At 45.6% G+C, this 21,393-nt stretch overlaps 1 protein-coding gene across 3 annotated transcripts in view; it reads right to left on the bottom strand.

Moving 5' to 3' along the window:
- The window catches only part of LOC143939985 (transmembrane protein 17B-like), a 30,770-nt gene extending 18,079 nt beyond the window's left edge, over nucleotides 1–12,691 (bottom strand). For all 3 annotated transcript variants that reach the window (XM_077461069.1, XM_077461070.1, XM_077461071.1), the window contains exons 1-2: nucleotides 12,546–12,691; nucleotides 9,673–9,776 (exon numbers count right to left, since the gene is read on the bottom strand). In XM_077461069.1, the coding sequence (XP_077317195.1) occupies nucleotides 9,673–9,776; nucleotides 12,546–12,663 (222 nt within the window). In that variant the 5' untranslated portion in view covers nucleotides 12,664–12,691. The remainder of the gene's footprint in view (nucleotides 1–9,672; nucleotides 9,777–12,545) is intronic.
- Nucleotides 12,692–21,393: the final 8,702 nt, after the last annotated feature.

Genomic DNA, 21,393 nt, shown 5'->3' with positions numbered 1-21,393 from the left:
TTTAGAGTTCTAGGAAGGGAAGGGGGACATGAATATACATCCATACATCACATATAATTAACAAGCAAAAAAAAAAAACACTATCTAAACAATACCATATCCCCCCTTATCCTTCCACAACTATTTTTGCAATTCCTACATTTTTCCTACTGATATAACCCCTCCCCTCCCTCCCACCCTTTCTATCAACCCCACCCCCCCTCCCCTCCCCTCCCCTCCTATATATATATTGGTGCTTTTATCCTACAGTATAGCATAATTGTGTTATAATGATTCCCGTACCTTTAATGTACACTACCCTACTCCTTCCCATTACCCATCCCCCCTCCCCCTCCCCTCTTCCCTTTCCTATCATGGTTTAAACTGGGGTATGCATCACTTCTATCCACTCTCGCCAGTTCCTATTAAACTCTTTTAGGTTATTTCGTTTTGCATATACTGCCCTCTCCTTACATAGATAATCATTTACCGCCCTTGTCCAATCCTCTACTGTAGGGGCTAGCTTTGATTGCCATCTCCTAGCTATCATCCTTCTAGCTTGAAATAAACATTTTAGGATTACCGTTGTTGTTCCCTTCCTCTCTACTTCCTCCTTTCTATAACCTAAAATACACACTATGGGATTTAATTCTATTACCGTCCCAAAGGCCCTACTTATTATCTTTACCACTCCTTCCCAGTATCTAAATAATTTGGGACATTTCCAAAGCATGTGCATTAAATTCCCTGACCCCCCACACCTGGGGCAACAATCATCTGTTCTCTTACCAAATTTAAATAATTTCTGGGGAGTATAGTATGCTCTATTAATTACCATCAAGTGGGAAATCCTCTGAGGAGGAGAGACCGAGACCTTTGGGCATGCCGCTAGGATATTTTTCCACTGTACTCGTGTTATATTACCTAGGTCTTGCTCCCATTTCTCCTTCTCAACCCTCCCTTTCCTCTCACTATTAATCTGTTCACCCAACTGGGCATAGAATTTAGATATTAATCCTTTAGTGGGTCCTGCTTGTGCTACTGGGTATAGCAAGGGCAGTTCCTCCCATGTTAGTAACAGGTTTCCAAACTGGGTCCTTAAAGCGTGCCTCACTTGTATATAGGCATAAAATGAGTTTTGTGATATCTTAAATTCTCTTTGCAGCTGGTCGAAAGATTTAATACCCCTGCCGCCATATAGATGGCTAAGCCTTACAATGCCACATTTTTCCCAGTCTGCAATTTTTCCAACCCGCCATATTTCCTGTAGCTTCTTATTGTTCCATAGAGGCGTATACTTTGTTATTTCACTATATCCCATTTTTTTTTTAACTGTACCCCATAACTTTAACATCATTTTTACTGTAGGGCATCTACACTGGAATGAGTCCGCTTCCAGGGTCTCAATCAGGGTACTATGTGGGGAGCCTGTTAATACTAATCTCCCATTTGGGGTTCCTCCGTTCTTCTCATCGATCCCCCCTAGCTGTTGTAATTGGGACGCCCAAAAATAGCACTCCGGATAAGGGACCGCGAATCCTCCTTCCTCTCCCGGTAGCTGAAGCATCCGCAATCTCAATCTGGCCTGTCCTCCCCTCCATATTAACTCCCTAAACAACATCTCGATTTTATTAAACCAGCTTCTGTTAATCCATATTGGGGCATTATGTAGTATGTATAAAAGTTGGGGCATCCATATCATTTTTATCAGATTGCATCTGCCAGCGACCGAGAGAGGCATTCGTTTCCATATAGCAATTTTTTGTTTAAACTTAGCCAATAATGGGACTAAGTTATGACTTATATATTGCTTAGGATCCCTTGACAAGGTTACTCCCAGATATTTCAACTTATCCACTATTGGCATTTGGGGGGTTCCCAGGGCCGTTTGCTGACCAATTGGGTCCAAAGGAAGACATTCCGATTTTTCCCAATTTATCTCCAGCCCTGTGAAGCCTCCAAACCCTTGCACCAGTCCCACTGCCCTTGGTAGTGAGTATCTCATATCCCCTAAGAACAATAGGATATCGTCTGCATAAAGTGAGATTTTTTCCTCTCCAGTTTTTCTTACAAAACCGACAATATCCCGGTTTGCTCTAATTGCACATGCCAAGGGCTCTATAGCCAATGCAAAGAGCAGGGGTGATAATGGGCACCCCTGCCTCGTCCCTCTCCCCAACTCTATTTTCCCGGATAACTCATTATTAATTTTTAGTCTCGCACTAGGTTTGTCATATAGCATCCTAATCCATCCTATGAAGGAAGGACCCAGGCCAAATTTCTCCAAAACTTTCCATATATATCCCCATTCTACGCTATCAAATGCTTTCCTTACATCCAATGCCACCACTGCACCCGGAGTATCGTTATCCATTGGGACCTGCAAATTCAAAAAGGCTCTTCTAATATTTATACTCGTTGACCTGTTGGCTATAAACCCTGTTTGGTCCATATGGACCAATCTTGCTATGACTCGATTAAGCCTAATCGCTAATACCTTGGCCAGTATCTTTGTATCGGTACACAGGAGAGAGATTGGCCTATACGCTGCAACATCTAAGGCGTCCTTCCCTTCTTTGTACAACAGGGTTATAACCGCCTCCATCATTGATGGAGGCAATTTACCCTCCCCATATGCTCCTCTTAACATCTCCAGGAGTTCAGGAAGCAGTATCTCGCCAAAATTTTTATAGACTTCAATCGGTAGTCCATCCGGCCCAGGCGATTTCTGATTTGGCATACTCGCAACTGCTTCCTGAAGTTCTTTCAAAGTTATTGGGGCTTCCAGTTCCTCTCTTTCTTCTTGTTTCAAACATGGTACCTCTAATTGACCTAAGAATGTTTCCATTTGCTCATCCATCCCCACTTTCTGTGCAGTATATAGGTTTTTATAATATCCTTCAAATGCTTGGCAAATACTCCCAGTTTCTGTTATAACCTTTCCCTCAGATATCCTAATTGCCGAAATTGAGGAAGGACCCGAGTTATTCTTCACCAGTTGTGCCAACATTTTTCCCACGCTTTCCCCTTCCGCGAAGGAGGCTTGGCGTTGGAACATATGCTGAATCTCTGCTTTCTTTAGCGTTAATAGCCTAAGTTCTTCTTGTTTATCTAACCAGATTTTTTCTTTGCCCTGCGTGGGGTCGCTAATAAAATCTCTTTCAGCCTCTAACACTTCTCTCCCTATTTGTACCTCCTGTTCCCTAGACTTTCTGTTTATTTTTGCTATTGATTGGATCATAAGGCCCCTTAAAAAAGCTTTCAGAGTATCCCACAGGATCCCCGATGTTACTGTACCCCGGTTCTTTTTTAGAAATTCTTTTAATTCCCACTGAATTCTCTCAGGGCGTTCTTCTGTCTCTTTTTTTATCAGTTCTAACCAGAGCGGGTTCACTTTCCACAACCTCTGTACCTTACGTTCTCTCATTTTTAATACTGCTGTCACTGGGGAATGATCTGAAATCCCCCTGGGCTGATATTCAACCTTTTCCACCATTTGTAAGGCCAGGTCGTTCCCCAGTATCATATCAATCCTGGATAACGTAGTATGCGTGGACGAGTAACAACTATACTGCCGAGCTCCCGGGTTCCCAGTTCTCCATAAATCCCGTAATCCTACTTCTTCCAGGTACTGTCCCAACCTCCCCTGCCAAGCTGGTTCCGCCAGTGTTTTTTGTGGGAATCTATCAATTTTAATATCCAATACCGTGTTGAAATCCCCTACTATTATTATAGGAACACCATCTATCCCCACTAAAAATTCCTGTAATTTAAAAAGCACTTCCATTTTAAATGGTGGAGGGATGTAGATGTTTGCCAGCATACACTCTCTATTTTCGATTAGGCAGTGTAAGAAAATGTATCTGCCTTTTTCATCCAGGCTAACCCGTTTACATACAAAATTCACCCCCGTTTTTACCAAGACACTCACCACTCTGCTATATGTCGAATAAACAGAATGATATTGAAATTGATATTTTCTGCTCTGCAACCGGTATATTGTATCTCTATTTAAATGGGTCTCCTGTATGCAGAGCAGCTCTACTCCACATCCCTCCAACAAGGATAGCACAGCTTTTTGTTTCAGCTGCGTCCCCAGACCCCTCACATTCCAGGAGCCTATCTTGATTTTACCGTCCTGCATAGCCATAAACAAATAAAGAGGAGAAAGAAAAAAAAAGAAAAACCTAAGGTAGGAAAGAGAGAGAGCGAAATAACCAGTCTACTGAGGACACTATTGAGAACCATTTGTCTCCCAGTACCCACCAACTCCCCTCTAACTTCTTTTATTACCTTATACCGCACTCCCCAAATATTACTCCCTTGTATAATAACAAATTTATTAGGCGTCACCATTAACTCGTATATTATGTGTCTTTGGATATAAATTATACTATATAATTGTTTATTACCATTTTCCCCCTTGTGACCAATATATTTTCCTTGTTTTTTACCACCCCAAGTTTTACCACCCCCCAGTTTGTGTCCTTTTTTGCTTTGAGTTATTTCCTGTACTCCATTTATTAGTGCATACATATATTATTTTTTTTTTTTTTCCCCTTCAACCTCCCCCCTATTTTCCCTACTACACCCACCCCCTCTCCCCCCTTTCTACCTCCCTCCCGCCCCTCCCCCACCTTCCTAGGTGTTACCCTAGGGGCTATTAGTGACCTTATACCACTCTCTTCATAACCTATTTACCACCCTCACCTAGTGCGCTCGCCGTGTATTACCTCCCTCCCAACCCCCCTCCCATACAGACACAGACAGCACACACACAAAAAAAAAAAAAAAAAAAAAAAAAAAACCAAGAACACACATACTTCATCCCCCCCTCTCTTTCTATCTTTCCCATCCCACTCAGTACTAGAAACCCCAACAACTACAACTTTTCTTTATTTTCTTCTATCCATTTTTCCACTTCCATTGGGGAACAAAAAACCTGAGTATGCCCTAGTGCATTAATCCGTAGCTTTGCAGGATAAAGAAGAGCATACGGCACCCTGAGCTTCTGTAACCTGCGTTTCACCTGGAGGAACTCTACCCTTTTTCTCTGAAGTTCTGGGGAAAAATCAGAATATAATGAAATTCTAACACCCTTATACAATACATTCCCCATTTCCCTTGCCTTCCGTAATAATACCACTTTATCTTTATAGTTCAGTAATTTCATTAATAATGGCCTAGGACGGCCCCCCTCCAATGGTGCTCTAAAGGGTACCCTATGCGCCCTCTCTATTGAGAACGCTGTTGAAAAAACATCCCTCCCAAACAGTTCAACCAGAAGATGCTCCATAAATTCAGCAGGGTTTACACCCTCACTTTTTTCCGGAAGCCCCACTACTCGCACATTGTCCCTCCTGAGCCTATTTTCCATTTCGTCCATTCTTGTTCTATATCCGCCGAACTGCTCCTTCAGGTTTTCTATTTCTTTAATTAGGAATGTTGTATCGTCTTCTAATCTGCTAGTCCTTAACTCAAGTTCTGTCGTCCTTTCCACCACTTTCTGTAGGTCTTGCCTTACCACCATTAGATCTTCCTTCACTCCCTTCATTTGATTACAGAGTTCTTTCAGTGAGATGTTACATGCGTTTACGGCCAATAACACGTCCTTAATTGTTGGCTCTTTTTCTAACGGAGGAGAGTCACCCGTTGTGATCTCCATATTCTGTTCCCCTGCACCCGCTTTTTTATTAACTGAACATTTGGCCACTGCTCCAGCCTGCGTATTAATGTTAATGTTCGACTGACCCATGCTTTTCCTTTCAGACATTTCTCCATGCTGCCCCTTTGTCTGCCCTTTTTTTGGAGGGGTCTGCGATGACTGTGCAGGGTTATGAGCAAATTGTTCTAATTTAGCTGCTGTGGTAGACTGTTGCGAACTTTTTTCCCCTCTTTCCTTTGCAGAGCGCAGGTGCTGCATCTTACTTTCCTTTTCTCGCCCCTTTCCACAGAACAGTCCTGGATATATCGTATTTTAATATATTTTTAACTTTTTAACCCAGCCGCCCCTCGCTCAGTTGATCGCTTAGTGCAATATTAGCCGTATCTTATAACCAGTTCTCCAGTATTCACTTCATGTATCACCAAAACTTCCTGTTTTAATGCTTCACAGCAGACATTTATTTGCACGCACTTAGTTCAAATACCGTTCAACCAGTTGATTTTTAGAGCAGCCACCATCCCTCAGTTAATCAATTAATGCGATACTGATCTTGTCTTATAGCCAGTCAGTCCACAAGCACTCAATTCAAATATCACAGACTTCCTGGTTCGCTGCTTACAGACGTTCGTTTTTACAGCAGGTACTTCTTTGCTTATACTACCTGGGTTATCATTCGTTCGTCTTAGAGCACAAAACGAAGCAATGAGTTCCAGAGAACAAGAGCTATAAGTCCTTCTCACCCCCGGCCAACGCCCTCTTGTTTACTTGTTACCAGTTCTCAGGCATCGCTATGTCCACAACTTGCTCTGCCAGACCTCCGCCTGCTATGCCCCTCACACCTCCGACTTCTTCCCCCCCCCCCGCAATCCTGCCGCTTACCTCCTTCCTCCTATCGCGGCTTACTGGAGAGCGGGAGGGCCTCTTGGTGTCCACTGTATGCGGCAGGGTTCAAAAGCGTTCGGCTTGGTCGGGGGTACTCGTGCTTCTTCGGCCGTATTCGCTGGGGTTCGGGACCCGGAAGTAAGCGTGGATCTCCGAGGGCTCGGCACGATAGTACAGTGATGCGCTGTCACTCCTCCTCCCGTCCAGCTTCAATGAACAGCTCCAGCCCACCTCACGCTGCGTCCGGCCGTAGCACTAAGCGCTCCACGCTCTCGTCATGGGGGTCTGGGAGAGAGTCACACACGGCGTCTCACATCTCTCACTCACTCCATCTTGCACATCCGGTCACGGGTGGGATATTTAAATGAGCCATTGAACAGCACAAACAGAGGACAAGTGAGTGAAAGCCAAGCACAGTGCATGTAGGAGGGCTCTTCTCTGCCTGATTCCATCCACTCCTTTCAGCAGTGGGCCTGAATGGCAAGATTTTGGAGGTAAGCTGTTTTTGAACTTTAAATAATTAATGGCCCCCCATGATAGGTGAGGTTTTTTTCGATGAGGCTATAAGTGTGGTGGGTCTACACCATTAGTAGCACTATCTCTAGCTCTTTGTTTCAGGAACAAATAGGGGCGTCTCCAGAGGTGGTGCTTTCAACTTGTGGTGGGCTCACATACTGCATTACTCCTTCTGCCTTTGATACAGAATGGACAGACTTCGAAATACAAGGTAAAGGGAGACATGCCCATATTTATGTAAGAGACACATTTACTGGGATTAAGGGGGCTCGTGCACTATGGTACACGGTCCAACTCCTCTCTGGGTATGCTCATCTACCTTCCTGTTTTCCCCTTCTCTCCATATGTAGACTCTAATGTCCATGCGATCCCGGTTCGTATCTTTGTGGGGGACCCCGGGACCATGCATGTTTCTCACAATTCCACACAGCGTTCGATGCGACTTTTGTGACTTTGAGAAGAGGGGCGTCTATTGTCCTTCTTTTTGCCCCTCGTGTTGGGCCTTATGGTGGAGCCCTCCTGGTAGATATATCTAGAGGTACCTGGAGGTGTAGAACTACATTGAATCTATATATTTTATGTGTGAGTATAAAGGTTTTTTTTTTCTCCCCTTTTCTTTCTGCCTTTACACATGTACATATGTATCTATGTTTATTATTGTAGATCAAATCTCTGAATAAGAGTTGCAAAAAATGATGGATCCCTGAAGAAGGAGAGAATCTCCGTAACGCGTAGGATATATCATGTGCAGAATACTAGCATAATTGAATATGTATAGATGATGCTGTTGTAATTGGGGCATATTTGTACATTGAAAGAATTTATTCCATTTGATGTTGGAACATTTTATATTTCTGTATTTTTTCGTGCATTTTTTTTTCTTTTTTTGTTGATTTTTGGTATAATAAAATGATTGTATAACTTTTTTAAACATGTGTTGCAAGTCTCACAGTTTATGCCTAAAAAGTCCTGCCATTTTGAGGGGTTTTCTTGTTGGTAGATTTTCTATAACATTGGGATGTTGGCTATATCAAATTAAAATACCTATAGTACCTCCAAAACTTTTAGATTTTTGACTTTTAATAATAGGACACTTACCTGTCCTGGAGTCCAGCGCTGTTGGCACTGCAGCTGATGTTTCCATCAGCTGTCCGGTGCTGCTGCTGCCATTGTGGGTAATAGAGCCCGGCAGTGTAGCACTACGGCTTCACGCTGGGTCCCTACTGCGCATGCGCGAGGCACCCCTGCGCTCTCCTACTGGCTCGGCGATGGGGGAAGGAGGAGGAGGGAGCCGAGCTGTGACGTAATTCGCCGCGGGCCCGGACTCCCAAAAGTGGGGACACTGTACTATACTTCTGTAGGGCTCTGCTGCCCTCCACTGTTTGGATTTGTAAAGGGCTATAAATATATCATATATGCACCTCCTGCCTCCAGGAAGGGAACCCTCTCTGTTTACAGAATCTCTGTCCTAAGTGGAGGCAATGCCAACTTTATTATCAAACTGTCAGGGCTGGCTTAGCCCTTTCTTCTCTGGGCTGGCTGCTCAGCTGTCGGCTAATTGCCAGCTCTCATCTCTCTCCATAGTTACCAGCTGTTCCTGATCATGCTTGTCTGACCTGCCTACTTAAAGCTGTCCAGCTCACTTCACCTCTGCCTTCGCCTTGGTCACATCACAAGAAACCATCTCCTGCGGCTTTGTTTAAAGACTGGCTTGCTGACATCCCTTCTGGCTCCTTATTGTGCTTGCTGTTGCTCTACTTGGATAATACACAAGTAAATGCGCAAAAACAGGGTCAAAGATTTTCCCAATGTCCACCAGTCTCTCACCAATTGAAACCAAAAATCCAATTAAATGAATGAGAGTCCATATTATGTAAAGATCCGTATGGTTATAAATATAAAAGCTACTGTCCAGTAGAACAAAGGAAAGCATTAAAAACCAGGAGCTCCATATCCAGGGCTGCCATCAGTGAAGGACAGAAACGGCTTGATGAAGGAGCGCGGCTGTCAAACAACCTCAGCCTGTACGCTCACGAAACCAGTCGCACCCACCTCATGATGTCATCTCTCTCTGCGTCTGTGCCACTTCCTGGCCACTAGCAGCTACAGTGCCTCAGCTTGACGGACTACTAGATGACCACATCCATGCTCAGCTTTTAAAGTGACTGAATGCTCATAGACCACATACAAAATGCGAGTTGCCTGTATTAAATGCGTTTTTTTAATTAAAGTGTATGTTATCTCTACACCCAGAGGCGCCTCTTCCTTTGCTCTACTTGGATACCTGACTTCTGGCCTGTCTGATTACCCGATCTGGTTATTGAGCTCTGGCCTGGCTGACTACTCTATCCGGTTACTGGACTCTGGCTATGCTTTGGCTGCGCTTTTTCTATTTATCTTTTTATTTTTATTAATAAGCAAGTGTGATTTAATTGTACTTCTGTCTCGGTCTGATTCATGGTTTCTGACACAAACCCACTCTACCATATAGGAAAGGTTCTGGTTCTCTTATTTACCTACTGCAATATCCTGTTTGGGGAAGGCTATTTCTCCACCCCCTCCCCCAAAAAAGAGGGGTACACTTATTACAATGTACAAGGAAAAAAGCAAAAAGTCCAGTTCTTACTGACCTTAAGTTCCAACATGATAAGCTCAGATATGAACCAGAAGGGAAAGAAGAATACATTGAAATATAAAGCCATCTGGAGGGGAACACTTGACATTACTTCATGGCCTATAGGAATACACAAAATGTAAGAAATGTAATAAACAGAATTTGTCAGATATTGCATTTCCCTATGGCCCCTTTCATTTAAAAGGTAAGTCTGCTTTTATTAAAAAAAACAAAAATCCTATGTTTATGTTCTCATGGACCTGAAGAATAGTGTTCTGCCAGATGCATGCACTTTTTGGATGGTGACAAACAGTATCCACAGGCCTATTACATGTTTGAGTTTCCTTGGGCCACCAAAACTCAACAGCTTGTAAACAATGCCAGGCCAGGCCTATACTTACTGTAGGCTGGTAAGGCTTTCCTCCCCAGCCGTAGGGGGAGATTTACTAAAACCTGTGAGTAACCAATCAGCTTCTAGGTTCACTGTCAAAGCTACCCTTCTCGCCTAAGGGTAAAACAAATGTTAATGCCTAAGCACAATTTTGCAACTTTGACATGTGTTAGTCAATCTGTACATGTCATCACAACTATTTTGTGTATCCAGGTGGAACATGACTTTTTTTTTTTTTTTTTTTTTTAGGACAAATTGGACTTACATTTGGTGGTAAATGGTGAGTTCTTTGCATTTTTTTTATTCTGCCTAAAACACACTGACACTGATACTAATTTTAAAAATGTTTATTTTTCTAATTCTACCCAAAATATGCTGACCATAATCTTTGACCCCGAACCTTGACCCTAACACTGGCAAACCTTGATCTTATTTTTTTCCTAATTTGTATTCTTTCTTTTTTATTGCACTATATATATATTACAATGTATCTTAAGGAAGTAAACACAGGTACAGGTTCACAGTGACGGGTCACTGTAATAGCCAATCAGAGGCTATCGCAGGGATCAGGTGACCCAGAACCCGGGAATCCTGGGTCTCGATCTTTAATATGGTCTCTGTGCTGGGAGCGCACTGTGTGGCGCGCTCCCAGGACAAAGAAAGATCCACCCACCTTCATATATGCATATGGCCGGGAAGAAGCTGAAGTTAGAAACGGATTGATTTCTATGTACAGCTGCACCAGATTCAATGCACACCAATTTTTGTAAATCTCCACCTCAGTGTCCCTGCCCTGCAGCTTTCATTAACCACTTGCCGACTGGCTCACCCCAATATACGTCGGCAAATAACGTATGGGTACATTGTCCCCTTTAAGAGCTGCCGGAGCAGCATGCCCGCTGCATGGCAGGGGACCCAATTTGCGTGGCCGGCGGGCGCAATCGTGCCATTTGTGTAAACACAAAATCCCTGTTCTGTCAGGGAAGAGGAGACAGATCATTTGTTCCTAGTAAGTAGGAACAGCGATATGACTCTTCCCCCAGTCAGTCCATTCCCCCCACAGTAAGAAACACTCATGAGGGAACCACTTGATCGCCCCCTAGTGTTAACCCCTTCCCTCATAGTCATATTTACACAGTAATCAGTGCATTTTATCGCTGTATAAATATCAAAGGTCCCAAAAATGTGACAAAACTGTCCGATCTCTCCGCCGCAATGTCACAGATCACTGCCATTACTACTAAAAATAATAAAAATGTCATAAATCTTTCCCATAGTTTGTAGACGCTAGAACTTTTGCACGAACCAATCAATATATGGTTATTGCAATTTTTAGAAGAATATATAGTGGCCTAAACTGATGAAGAAATTAGTTTTTTTTTTTTAAATAACATTTTTGGGGATATTTATTATAGCAAAAAAAGTAGTTTTTTTTTTTTTTTTTCAAAATTGTTGCTCTTTTTTTTTTTTTGATAGTGAAAAAAAATAAAAATCACAGAGGTGATTAAATACCACCAAAAGAAAGCTCTATTTGTGGGGAAAAAAGGGTGTAAATTTTGTTTGGGTACAGCGTCGCACGACTGCGCAATTGTCAGGAAAATCTTCCAGTCTGTAAGTGGTTAATGTTAGTCCTTTCAGTCATTTTGGCATTTTGACAATTGGGAAACTCTTTCCATATCCATGTTCATATAATTGCAGGTATGATCCCAATACAGTTAAAAGAACACAATATTTTTCCCTCTACTGGCCCTTTAAAGTAATTCTATCATTAGACAAATACAGGAGCTGCAATTGCTGATTTCCTTGTGAAAAAGGCTAAATGCCTAATTGCTATGCTGACTCATTAGCCTCAGTGTGTTGGGTCACTTAGTATGAAAATCAGGAGAGACAGAAAAATGTCAGCTTTCCTTATCTATATGCTAGTTCTCACTCCATGGTTCAGAATTTGGAAACAAGAGGATCATTATGACAATCAGGTAACTAGAATTCTTCTAGTTCATGGTTGTATGCAAGGCTCACCTTAAACATTATAACCTAACCATGCAATCTCTGCACAATCAACCTTAGATCTACCAAACCTATGTAATATATGTACCTACAAAACTATTCAATCGGGCAGGCCCTTGCATTACATACTTGTTGGTAGATTTAAAGGAGAATGTCAAATCGGGCACAGTTGACATATATGCGAATTGGATGCGTTTTTAACATAACGTGAATTGGATCGGCTTTCAATGGAGCCGGTTCACACGTGGGGGGCAGCTGCGGTGAGGTTTTAAAAAGGGTCCTGCGCAAATTTTGGTCCCGTTCAAGTGCGATTTCAGGTAAAAGCACCTGAATGAGCAGGTGAACAGAACCCCAACGCACTGCTGCACTGAAATGGCAGCCGCATATGTGTGAACCCAGCCTCAGATTGTAACGTGTGCAGAGAGCTTGTAGAGCTGTAAACTATAACAGTCCTATATGTAGTTAATAAAACCTAAAAATACATTTGTTACCTGTGTGATATGGTCTGTGTTCCCCACAATCCGTGGTTTTGTTTTGAATAAATAAAGATCCACTGATACTGACAAGGCCCTGGCGAACATTGCTTGGCAGAGGGGTATGTAGAGACATAGTTACTGCTCACACCATGCTTGTCATTCTGTTCTGATCACACAGCAGGTTTAATTCCAGGCTCTCCTAATTGTAAAGTCTTAATGGGATTTCCAGGGGCATGCTGCACTAGAGGGATTAGCCAACTGCTACTTCCATGTCAAAATAATCCTGGTAAAACTCAAAAAAAAAAAAGACCTCTGCCGTTTGTTAGATCAACCATTGTTTACATTAGATCTCACACAGAAGAAGCAATATTAAGTTATTTCCTTATCAAAAAATTGACCAAACAGCTATTTTGGAAGCTATTTGTTAGATGCAGCAAGATCAAGTGGTTTTAACGTGTTAGATATCACATAATTAGAGACTTATTAAGTGATTAATGAGGGGGGCTGCCCCCCCCCCCCTTATCAAATTTTCTGGCCAAAAATCATTCAGGCTAATAGATATTCATTAGATCCAGTAAGATCAAGTGGTTTTAATGTTAGATATCACAAAATTTCTGAGATATTCCACATCAAAATAGAGATATTAGGTGGTACATAAGGATGGGTTAGCCCCCCTTATCAAATTTTCTGGCCAAAAATTATTCAGGCTAATAGATATTGGTTAGATCTGGTAAGATCAAGTGCTTTTCCTGACGCCAAACCATGGCAGCATACTATTGATAGCGCTCCGCTTCTTGGCCACTGCCTCAGGACCAGTGAATAGCATAAATGAAGGCATGGTTAGCCGCCACGCCATTCTTCCTTTTTTTTCCTCATACCTCCATGCACCAGTGATGAAGTAAGGAATTTTATGTCCCCTACCCTGCCGCTGAGCAGTAACCGGCTGGGTTCAAGCCTCTCCCTGTGTGTAGTCTCAGTGCTTGGGCTGCTAACATTGCACTAATAAGCCTGAGAGACCCTCGTCTGTGTGGTCTTGATGGGTCCCTGCAGTGTTTCCTCTTTAGGAATGAAATCTGCCATTCAGCATGACTTGGTTCCGGAGCTTTGGGGGGGGGGGGGGGCAGCCTGTCATTTCCTTTTCTAGGGGCTTCCTTGTCCGTTAGGCTATGACTTTACCTATTTTATTCAGTTTCTGCTCTTCCTTCTTATTTGGCTTTAGGTAAGTTTCAGGTGAGTGAGGAGCGGGCCGCACCATGCAGTAGGTGTCAGGGTATCCCTATAGGCGTGGGGTGGCCGCCCAGCACCATATTTACCGGCCTAGGGTGCTCCCGATGATGTCACAGGGCTGCGCCCGGTCCGCACATGAGCACTGGCTGATGGAAGCTCTGGGCGCCATTTTGGTTCTGGGCAAAGCGATTTGTTTTGCCCACAAACAGGAGGAGTCTGGGGGTGGGTTCTGCCTGTCCCAGGATCACCTAAGAGTGTCAGTGGGCTGCTGTGGGATGGGCAATATACAGCCTCCTATTAAGTGATTAATGAGGGGGGCTCTCCCCCCTTATCAAATTTTCTGGCCAAAAATGATCCAGGCTAATAGATATTTGGTAGATCTGGTAAGATCAAGTGGTTTTAATGTTGGATCTCATAATTTCAGAGATATTCCACATCAAAATAAGATATTAGGTGGTACATAAGGACAGGTTAGCCCCCCTTATCAAATTTTCTGGCCAAAAATTGTTCAGGCTAACAAAATTGCTCTGATGCATGCACTGTCACTGCTCACTATCCTCGTGGCCTCCTCAAATGGGGACATGCCTCTCCCTGATCATGGCCCACTGGCATGGGGAAAAAAACAAGCTCCCCTGACCCTGTCCTGGTGCCATAGTTGCACAGGTATTCATTAATGGCCCTCTGCTGCATGTGCAGCCGCTGCAGCATGGCCCCTGCAGAGCAGACAGAATCTCTGCCCCAGTGTGGCTCCTGTCTCCCAAGCACACCAGCGCAAGAACCGCATGGCATCTTTTTGCCTGTGTACTTGCATAGCCCCTTGAACGCCTATGGAGCACCACTGGTTCCGAGGACAAAGCACAGGAAGAGGCCATTGAGGAAGAAGAGGGGTGGAGGAGAGAGGTGTGTCAGAATCACCAGTAGTAGCATTTTGCAGGCGTGGTGGCGCAACAACCTCCACCACTACTGCACCTTGTCCTGCATCCTTTCCAGCTGGTGGCGCAACAACCTCCAACACTACTGCACCTTGTCCTGCATCCTTTCCAGCTGCTAGCAGAATCACTCAATGCATCATGAAAGATAGTTAACGTCCTTGTCCATGCCTACTGGACCATGAGTCAGCGGTAATATGCACCTTACCGCTGACCACCCTGTCCAGCGAGGCAAAGACATTGCCTTCCACATGCCGGTAGAGAGCCAGAATTGCCTTCCATGCGAAAAAGTGGCGTTTGGGAACCTGCCACTGAGGAACCGCACATTCCACAACTCACCGAAGGGGACAGAGTCTACCAACTGTAAAGGCAGCAGTTGAAGTGCTAGCAATTTAGCCAAGCTAGCATTCAACAGCTGGGCATGTGGATGGCTGGGAGTGAACTTCTTTCGGTAGTGCAGCAGCTGGGGCAGGGAAATTTGCCTGGTACAATTGGACATCGTGTACCGATAGCAAATTGCCCGCAAGTACTGGGCTGTAACACACCTAATTCTACACCTTCATTCCTCTCAGTGCAGGTTTCAGAGAGGACTGAAGGTATAGTGGGGTTGGAGATCCCAGCTGATTAGGAGCAAGGAGAGGTCCACTTTGTTCTTTGGTGTGGGTCTTTTAGGTACGCTTGCCAATGAACTGCATGGCAGGTCAACATATGTCTGGTCCAGGGGCGTGTACTAAGCGGGGGGCGGGCCGCCCCGGGTGCCACACACTGGGGGGGGTGTCAGGCCAGCGCCCCCCCCCGCAACTGAAGTGTCAGACAGCGCCGTGCCTCGGGTTCGCAGCCCACACAGAGAGAGCCCGAGGCACTGGCAGTGGGCGGCATTGCGGGGGGGGGGGGGGGGGTGGTGCTAGCAGCACCCGAGTGGAGTGACATTAGCCGGCTCAGTGACCCGGCACAATAATCCCCTTGTCTCTGTGGTCGCGTCGCACGGCCGTTCTGATCAGTCTCGGGCAGCGGCTGTCACTCACAGCCGAGCAGAGTGAAGCCGCCTCCCCCTCCTCCATGCACAGCACTGTGTAGACAAGGAGGGGGAGGCGGCTTCACTCTGCTCGGCTGTGAGTGACAGCGGCTGCCTGAGACTGATCAGAACGGTGCGACGTGAGTCACGTGACCACAGAGAGAAGGGGATTATTGCGCCGGGTCCCGGATCACTGAGCCGACAGGTGACACTCCACTCGGGTGCTGCCCACACCTCCCCCCTGCAATGCCGCTGCCTTGGGCTCGAGGTACACTATGGGTCCTTAGGGGAGGCTGTGCACTGTAGGGGGGTTCTTTACTGTGGGGGTTCTTTACTGTAGGGGGGTCTGCACTGTAGGGGGGGTCTGCACTGTAGAAGGGGGTCTGCACTGTAGGGGGGGTCCTGCACTGTAGAAGGGGTCCTGCACTGTAGAAGGGGTCCTGCACTGTAGGGGGGGGGTCTGTACTGTAGGGGAAGATTCGGCACTGTAGGGGGGTCTGTACTGTAGGTGAGGATTCTGTACTGTAGGGAGGTCTGCGCTGTAGGGGGAGGGGTCTGTACTGTAGGAGGGTCTGCACTGTAGGGGGGGGGTCTGCGCTATAGGGTGGAGGGGTCTGTACTGTAGGAGGGTCTGCACTGTAGGGGAGGATTCTGTACTGTAGGGGGGTCTACACTGTAGATGGGGGTCTGTATGGTAGGGAGGGGGGTCTGCACTGTAGGGGATCTGTGTAACATGCAGAGGGTCCAGAGCTGTGAGGGGCTGTGTAATGTAAAGGGGTGCAGAGGTTCAGGGTGCTGTGTAATGTAAAGGGATCCATAGGTACAAGGGCTGTGTAATGTAAAGGGGTCAGGAGGTTCAGGGTGCTATGTTATGTAAAGGGGTCCAGAGGTACAAGAGCTGTGTAATGTAAAGGGGTTCAGAGGTGCAGGCTGCTGTGTAATGTAAAGAGGTCCTTAGGTGCAAGGTCCTGTCTAATGTAAAGGGGTCCAGAGGTGCAGGGTGCTGTGTAATGTAAAGAGGTCCTTAGGCGCAAGGTCCTGTGTAATGTAAAGGGGTCCAGAGGTGCAGAGTGCTGTGTAATGTGAAGGGGTCAGGAGGTTCAGGGTGCTATGTTATTTAAAGGGGTCCAGAGGTACAAGAGCTGTGTAATGTAAAGGGGTCCAGAGGTGCAGGCTGCTGTGTAATGTAAAGAGGTCCTTAGGTGCAAGGTCCTGTGTAATGTAAAGGGGTCCAGAGGTACAGGGTGCTGTGTAATGTAAAGGGGTCCAGAGGTACAGGGTGCTGTGTAATGTAAAGGGGTCCAGAGGTGTAGGCTGCTGTGTAATGTAAAGGGGTCCAGAGGTGTAGGCTGCTGTGTAATGTAAAGAGGTCCTTAGGTGCAAGGTCCTGTGTAATGTAAAGGGGTCCAGAGGTGCAGGGTGCTGTGTAATTTAAAGGGGTCCAGAGGTGCAGTTGTGGCGAGGGGGGGTACACAGTAGTGACAAAAAGATATTGAAGGATGCAGAGGTATGCAGGGGACACGGTGGGTGTTTTTACATTTTATGGTGGGGGGTGGGGGTGCCAGATATAGGTTCCGCCCCGGGTGCCAAATGCTCTAGGTACGCCCCTGGTCTGGTCAAGCATGTGGTGCCAAAGTGGCTGATTTTTTTGGATATGCAAGATACGCTTGAGCCATATGTTGCAAATAGCAGCGGTGCAATCTGATGCACTTGTCTCAAAAAAGGCTCACACCAAAGAGATTTTGGAGGCAGCGCCCTGCACATGCAGAGCTCTGTGGTGTGATGCAGTCGGTATGCTGCCCTTAAGCTGGCCCCTGGAGGGCATCCTGCCTCGTTGGAGATGTGCCTCCTCCTCCTCCCTATCAGGCACCCACGTGGAGTCAGTGACCTCATCATCCCCTCCCTCCTCATCACTGGAGCAAACCTGGCAGTATGCTTCAGTTGGGGGAACATGACTGCCACATTGCTGTCCTTCTTGGGCACCCCCTCTCTCTAGGCTCACGTTACTGCCTTCCTCTACCTGGGTATCATCATCAGAGCCTTCAAAACGCTGGGCATTCTCCTGGAGCATGTACCCAACACCGTGCTCCAATCAGTTTGGGGGACTCTTCAGTAGGAAATGTTGGGGCTAGGGAAAGAGTGACTGATGCCATTGAACCGAGGGAAGAGGCCGCGTTGGCAGCTGCTTTGCCAGTATCCTGAGCCTGGGTGAGAGAGGATGAGGACGGCTTGGTCATCCGCTCTACCAAGTCTTTGGCATGTTGTGGCTCAACGCAGCCAGCTGTAAAAAAAAAGGACAAGTGTGTCCCATGGCCACGTGTTGATGAGGATGCAACGTGTTCATTACCAACACTGTTGCCTCTAGACACAGAGCCTGCTTGCCCTCTTTTATTGGCTCGTGACTGTCTGCCTCTCCTTGTTGGCCTTCCAGACATACTAATGGCCTGCAGGGAGATGTAGCTGCACAAAGCTGGGATGTATATACTGATTATACTGCAGCTAGCAGAATCAACTGCCTGTCTGTAGTATTATTAGAATGAGAACCCCAGGAATCAGGGTAGCTTTATGTGCACACTGTGCAGAGTACACAGTACACAAACTGTAATTACTGCAGCTGCCTGTGGTATAGGATCAGAAGAACGCCAGCAATTAGGGTAGCTTTAGGTGCCCACTGTACAGATGACACAGTACACCAACTGTAATTACTGCAGCTGCCTGCCTGTGGTATAGGATCAGAAGAACACCAGCAATTGGGGTAGCTTTAGGTACACACTGCACAGATGACACAATACACCAACTGTAATTACTACAGCTGCCTGCGGATAGGATCAGCAGAACACCAACAATAGGGGTAGCTTTAGGTGCACACTGTGCAGATGACACAATACACCAACTGTAATTACTGCAGCTGCCTGTCGTATAGGATCAGAAGAACACCATCAATTGGGGTAGCTTTAGGTGCAGACTGTGCAGATGACACAATACACCAACTGTAATTACTACAGCTGCCTGTGGATAGGATCAGCAGAACACCAGCAATTGGGGTAGCTTTAGGTGCACACTGTGCAAAGGACACAGTACACAGGAACAAATATAGCTAAACTGAATACAGTGTGTGTGTATGTGTGTGTATGTATATGTATATGTATATATATATACACACATATATATATATATATATATATATATATATATATATATATATATATATACAACACTTAGGATGCATATATATATACACACAATATACACTGACTGCAGCTAACTGACTAGCCTCCTGCCTGCTCTATCTAACTCAAATTAAATGAAATCACACTATCTCTCTTTCTCTCTCTATCACCACGCCGGAACACACTACACAAGGCCGACTTCCAGGCAGCCTTATATAGTGTGGGGCGTGTACTAAACCCCCTGAGCTTTGGCTAATTACAGCTCGCTAGACAGATGGCGCTGTGATTGGCCAAGCATGTGCGTCATAGTGAATGCTTGGCCAATCATCAGCCAGCAATGCACTGCGTTACCGCAGTGAATTATGGGCCGTGACACGCCACTCAAATTTGGCACGAACGGCCCATAATTCCATCCTACCAGAGTATGAACCAGCTTGCCTGACTCTGCTTCCTGACATATTCTGCTGTGCCTGCTGTTCTATAGTCTGCTACCAGTGTATGCCTCCCCTGCCTGCTACCGCCAGTACTGGCCTGCTTCAGTCTGCCATTCACCAGCTGTCTACCAGCCCGCCTGCTTCACTGAAGACTACTGATGACCTCTCCTGCCTGGCGTGGATACCAGCTCTACTACTGGCAAGACCTACAGTCACTTGTGCCACTCTGCACTCCTGCGCCTTTTGTTCACACTACTAGGGGCCCCGAGTCAGAGGTGTAAGAGAGGCCTTCTTCATCATTTCAGGCTCTGCTACAAGGTACGTGATACCTTTTTATGGCTCACCATGGAGTGAAGCTAGCATCCTTATCCTGCTAATTAAGGATGAGCCGAACACCCCTCGGTTTGGCTCGCACCAGAACCTGCGAACAGACCTAAACTTCGTGTGAACTTTAGAACCCTATTAAAGTCTATGGGACTCAAATGTTCAAAATCTAAAGTGCTAATTTTAAAGGCTAATATGCAAGTTATTGTCCTAAACAGTGTTGGGGGACCTGAGTCCTGCCCCAGGAGACATGTAACGCAGGTTTCCATTATGTCAGAGGAGGGCCGGGTCACCCACACATCATTGGGGAAGCCAGGCTTTCCCACTTGCGTCAGATAGGGGACGGGTCAGGTGACAGGTGGCCCTGCCCTCCTCATATAAGAAATGTCAGGCTGCCGGGATCCCTACAGTGTCTCTGCCAGTGGAGACAGAGGATGGATGCGCTCTGCTGGAGGGAGAGATCACCCATCGCTGGATCAGATCAGCCATCACTGGACCCCAGAGAGATGATCATCCATCGCTGGATAGCAAGAGTGGATTACCACCGCTGGAATCTTTATTCTTATTTTTTTAATGAAGGTCTTTTGCAACGGTGTGTGTGTCTTTTTTAACATTCTTTTACACTTTCATTGTGAAATGGTAGGGGTACTTTTGTACCCCCTTACCATTTCAAACAGGGGGGGTCAGGATCTGGGGGTCCCCTTTTTAAAGGGGGCATCCAGATTCTGATAAGCCCCCTGCCCGCAGACCACCACAACCACCGGCCAGGGTTGTGGGGATGAGGCCCTTGTCCTCATCAACATGGAGACAAGGTGCTTTAAGGGGTCACAGACCCCCAAAGCATCCTCCCAATGTTGAGGGCATGTGGCCTGGTACGGTCCAGGAGGGGGGGGGGCGCTCTCTCATCCCCCATCTTTTCCTGCTGCCTGCCAGGTTGCGTGCTCAGATAAAGGGTCTGGTATGGATTTTTAGGGGAAACTCCACGGCATTTTTAAAAAAATTGGGCGTGGAGTTCCCCTTAAAATCCATACCAGACCTGGAGGGTCTGGTAATTGAATTTGGGGGAACCCCACGCTTTTTTTTTTTTTTTAATCAATGACTTTCAATGTCTGTTCTCTGTATTACGGGGAGCCGACAATTCATTATAGCCACAAGTGATTTTAAATTACTATTTTTCCTGCAGAAATGACACTTTGTGCAGGGACAGTTCTAAGCACGGGAAACATGCGCCCCTTTACAAGCATACTATAGACAACCCCCAGGTATGAAATTTAAAGGAATATTACACTTTTATTGTTTCACTTTAAGCATTATTAAAATCACTGCTCCCGAAAAAATAGCCATTTTTAAAACTTTTTTTTGCATTGATACATGTCCCCTGGGGCAGGACCCAGGTCCCCAAGCCTCGAACTCAAAGCTCATCCCTACTGCTAATTTTTGGCCTTAAAGTTTCTGTGAATGAAACTTTACTCTTTCTGCTTCCCATCCTTGTTTGTGGCTAGTTTTTTCCAACTCTGCCATGGTGTTAGTCAGGAGAGCCGGGAATTGTTATGAATTACGTACCATCATTTTCCTTTTTATGATTACCTCCATGGTAATATAGGATCCATCCCAGAGGGGGAGAGGGGTCCTCTGGGGTAGGCGTCAAGGTTGAGTCAACCTATTTGAATGCTCCCATGGGGTTAATCAAGAAAGGATAATTACTAAAAGTATTTAATAACAATTTCCCATTTTTCAGCTGAATGATGTAACTAAAATTGTCCA

The sequence above is a fragment of the Lithobates pipiens genome, unplaced genomic scaffold (genome assembly GCF_037356315.1).
Source record: "Lithobates pipiens isolate NorthernLeopardFrog02 unplaced genomic scaffold, aLitPip1_a1.2 Scaffold_3, whole genome shotgun sequence".
Lineage (NCBI taxonomy): Eukaryota > Metazoa > Chordata > Amphibia > Anura > Ranidae > Lithobates > Lithobates pipiens.
This window is presented reverse-complemented; position numbering and strand designations above follow the sequence as displayed.